At 40.3% G+C, this 558-nt stretch overlaps 1 protein-coding gene across 1 annotated transcript in view; it reads left to right on the forward strand.

The window, feature by feature from the left end:
- LAMA4 (laminin, alpha 4) overlaps positions 1-558 on the forward strand; it is a 226,313-nt gene that overhangs the window by 112,729 nt on the left and 113,026 nt on the right. The window contains exon 8 of the mRNA XM_006839983.1: positions 272-382. Within this exon, the coding sequence (XP_006840046.1) occupies positions 272-382 (111 nt within the window). The remainder of the gene's footprint in view (positions 1-271; positions 383-558) is intronic.

Genomic DNA, 558 nt, shown 5'->3' on the forward strand with positions numbered 1-558 from the left:
GCCTTTCCCCTTGTCTAACAAACCCAGTCATGTCACCAGCTTGATGAGCAAGGGTTGGGAGGATTTCAGTCCTTACAGTCCTCAGTCACCTCATTCAGATCCCAATGTTCATAACTGTCCATAACAGCTGGGGAGGTCCTACTACTTTGGAACAAAAGCTGGGGGAAGGACAACATTCTCCATTCTCTTACACTGAAAGAGTTTTATGTTTTATTTTTTAAATTCTATGATGCACATCTACTAATTATTGTCAGAATACATTTTTCCACAGACAAAATTATCAGAAAGAGAAAACCAGTATGTCTTAAGAAAGATACAGATCAACACTGCTGAGAGTACTATGAAAAGCCTCCTGTCTGATGTGGAAGAATTAGCAGCTAAGGTAGGTGTCAGTTCCTGGGACAGCCTTCAGAGAAAGGTTTTAGCTGGTGTGGATCTTGCTAGTCACCAAAGACTGGACTTACTATGGCCAAGAAAATATGCAATGACCCATGTACCTGAAAATAAATCTCCTGAGGAGAAAGTTAACACCCTCTGTTTCTATTATCTTCCTTTTTT

This window comes from Chrysochloris asiatica, unplaced genomic scaffold (assembly GCF_000296735.1).
Source record: "Chrysochloris asiatica unplaced genomic scaffold, ChrAsi1.0 scaffold00027, whole genome shotgun sequence".
Lineage (NCBI taxonomy): Eukaryota > Metazoa > Chordata > Mammalia > Afrosoricida > Chrysochloridae > Chrysochloris > Chrysochloris asiatica.